Here is a 2,500-nt window from a genome sequence, read left to right as displayed (position 1 = left end):
TATTATAAATAATTTATTTCTCTCTCTAAGAGTCTTCTTTTCGTGTCGGTCATTCAAAAATTGTTCAAATTGCTTGTTTGAGCTGTTGGATGAAAGGGACAGAACATTTGACGAGGCCCTCCCAGGGGAGGGGTCCTTGTTCCCTTTAAATATTTGATTGTGTTTCCTTGTTCCCCAAATTACTTTCAAACTTGTCAGTCCCAGCTCTTTGATCCCTAAAATCTAAATCTTCACAAGAGTGCAGGTTTTGCTGCAAAAGTTGTAGCCCCTTCTGGCTTTAACTTATTGACCTGAAAAATTCAGAGTGGGGGGGTTTTCACTTTCTCCTCTAAAATGAAGTTACATCGATTCTTCCGACAGAAATTCTTCCGAAATTCGGAGTTCAACTTAAGAGTTTGATATCTCTTAACCTACTTAAGTTATCGAAAATCACTCACACGGTTTTTTAGAACAATTAGTCAAGAACTAAAATACAATTAAATGCATGCTTGTTCGCATTAACCCGAAGGGGCTAGAACGTTTGCAGCAAAACCAGCACTTTCTTGGTCGTGGCCTGAAAACTCGAACTCAATCAAAAATTTCACTGAGTAAGTAAATAAATACTTTATATCATGAGGGTGAGCACGTAATAGCCGGAGCTAATAAACTTGTGGCCCTCTGAATAAGCTAAATGTTAACATCCAGAAAATAAGTCTTTTTAACTTTAAAATGATATAAAATTCAGTTCTGTTAATAAAATTGCGGAGGGTGGCGAATTTTTTTGCACTGATGCCTATTCACTTTATAGCTATACCTTAAGGCCATTTTAAATATTTTCATACTTCTCAGTTTCTTTTGCTTTTGAAATTATTAACTTAACCAAAAAACACATAACCCAGGGCTGCCCGTGCTTGTTCAACAACTTCATTTCTTTTTTAACTATGACTACATTTATTCTAGGAAAACAGTTTCTCAAAAACTGTCACGAGTACACCATTCATAACTTCAAAAACTTGACGAGGCAGCAACACCCGGACTGGAGAAAAAGCCAAGATAATTGTTCAAAAAATGGGGGCCATCTCGTGTGCATAGAGCATGAAGAGGAACTAGACTTCCTGGTACATAAACCTGAAGGACTGCAATTGGCCAATGATTCCGAATATTTCATTGGCTTACAAAACCAGAGTAGTGGGTGGACTTGGATATGCAACGCAAATATAAGTGTCACTCCCTGGCAGTTTCCCTGGTATCCACGTCAACCAAGCGGTGATGGTAATTGTGCCAAAATGTACTTTGATGAGAAAAGAGGCCCAGTTTATGATGACATACCCTGTGATAATTACGACTTGGAAATGTATATTTGCGAAAGGCGCATTAGCAGTTGCAATGAAACAGGTAGGTCTAAAAATCCATAATTGAAGTAGTATTAAGTTGGGGGATTATCTCAGAGTACGTTTTCTTCTCCAAAGCTGCAGCTTTGCATCTGTTCAAGGAATCTTGACAGATTTACAGTTAGACGCGAATGCTGCAAATGCCATTGGAATTTCAGGAGAAAAATCTGACAACTGCAAAAAAAATCACAAAAGTATTTAAAACGTGTTCACGAAATTTTGCAATTCCATTTTTGTGAACAACTAAACGCCTCTTCATTAGTGTTTTTAGTTTCTGGATGTTACGGACTAGTGTAATTTATTCGTTTTCATTTGCAAGTATTTGAGGCAGGTTTTTATAGTCTTTTGGAGTTTTGTTCGTTTTAAAGCACTTCACGGTTGTACGCCAAACGAGGGTAGTTTTGTTCCATTGATAGTCAGTTCGACATTTGCAAGTTAAGTCTTCGTTGTAATTTTGATGCAGCTTTCACTTAATCCCAGCTCCGAAACGAATGTGAGTGTAGTTTTCTATCGCTTTTCCGCTCGAAGTTGGTTCCCTTAGTAAAGTTCTTTGTTTTTGTGTATTTTAACCGCTTTTTCGTCTACCATCACGTCTACTTTAATGAAGTGTGTTAAGCTGTTAATTATAAAGCTGGTAGTTAATCCGAAATTGTCAGCATAACTATCATTCTTCAATTTTTTGAAACTGTCCAAATAAGTATTAATTTGGATGGTTTCAGATAGGGTTTTCCTGTAAAAATAAACATGCTGTCCAATTTAGAAAGTATAGGACAGTTTTTCTGAGCCTATCAAATCTCAGAAAATACAATAGGTAATAGAAAGTAGCCAATCAGCACAAAGTATAACGTCAGCGCTGTTGCCTCTGTTTGTTGTAGTTGACAATGGCGGAGTTTAGCCACGGAGATTTGCCAAATTTTCTATTTCTCAGAACTTTTTTCAGCGATATCACCGCAAATAAGAGATTTTCTACTTTGCCAGAAGAAAAGCTTGCCAACCTTAATTAAAGGCAAAAAACCAAAAATAAAACACCTCCAATTATACAAAAACGTGGCTGAGTGTTTTCGAAGAGTGGAACCCGCAGCGTAACGAGAAAGTGGGAAGAAATCTCTCGTCATGAGCTAGATGCAGTT

General features: G+C 37.3%; 1 protein-coding gene across 1 annotated transcript in view; it reads left to right on the top strand.

Annotated features, from left to right (window-relative positions):
* The window catches only part of LOC138000887 (uncharacterized), a 35,515-nt gene that overhangs the window by 6,105 nt on the left and 26,910 nt on the right, over window positions 1-2,500 (top strand). The window contains exon 2 of the mRNA XM_068847557.1: window positions 940-1,374. Within this exon, the coding sequence (XP_068703658.1) occupies window positions 940-1,374 (435 nt within the window). The remainder of the gene's footprint in view (window positions 1-939; window positions 1,375-2,500) is intronic.

This window comes from Montipora foliosa, chromosome 4, assembly GCF_036669935.1.
Source record: "Montipora foliosa isolate CH-2021 chromosome 4, ASM3666993v2, whole genome shotgun sequence".
NCBI classification, from domain to species: Eukaryota; Metazoa; Cnidaria; class Anthozoa; order Scleractinia; family Acroporidae; genus Montipora; species Montipora foliosa.
This window is presented reverse-complemented; position numbering and strand designations above follow the sequence as displayed.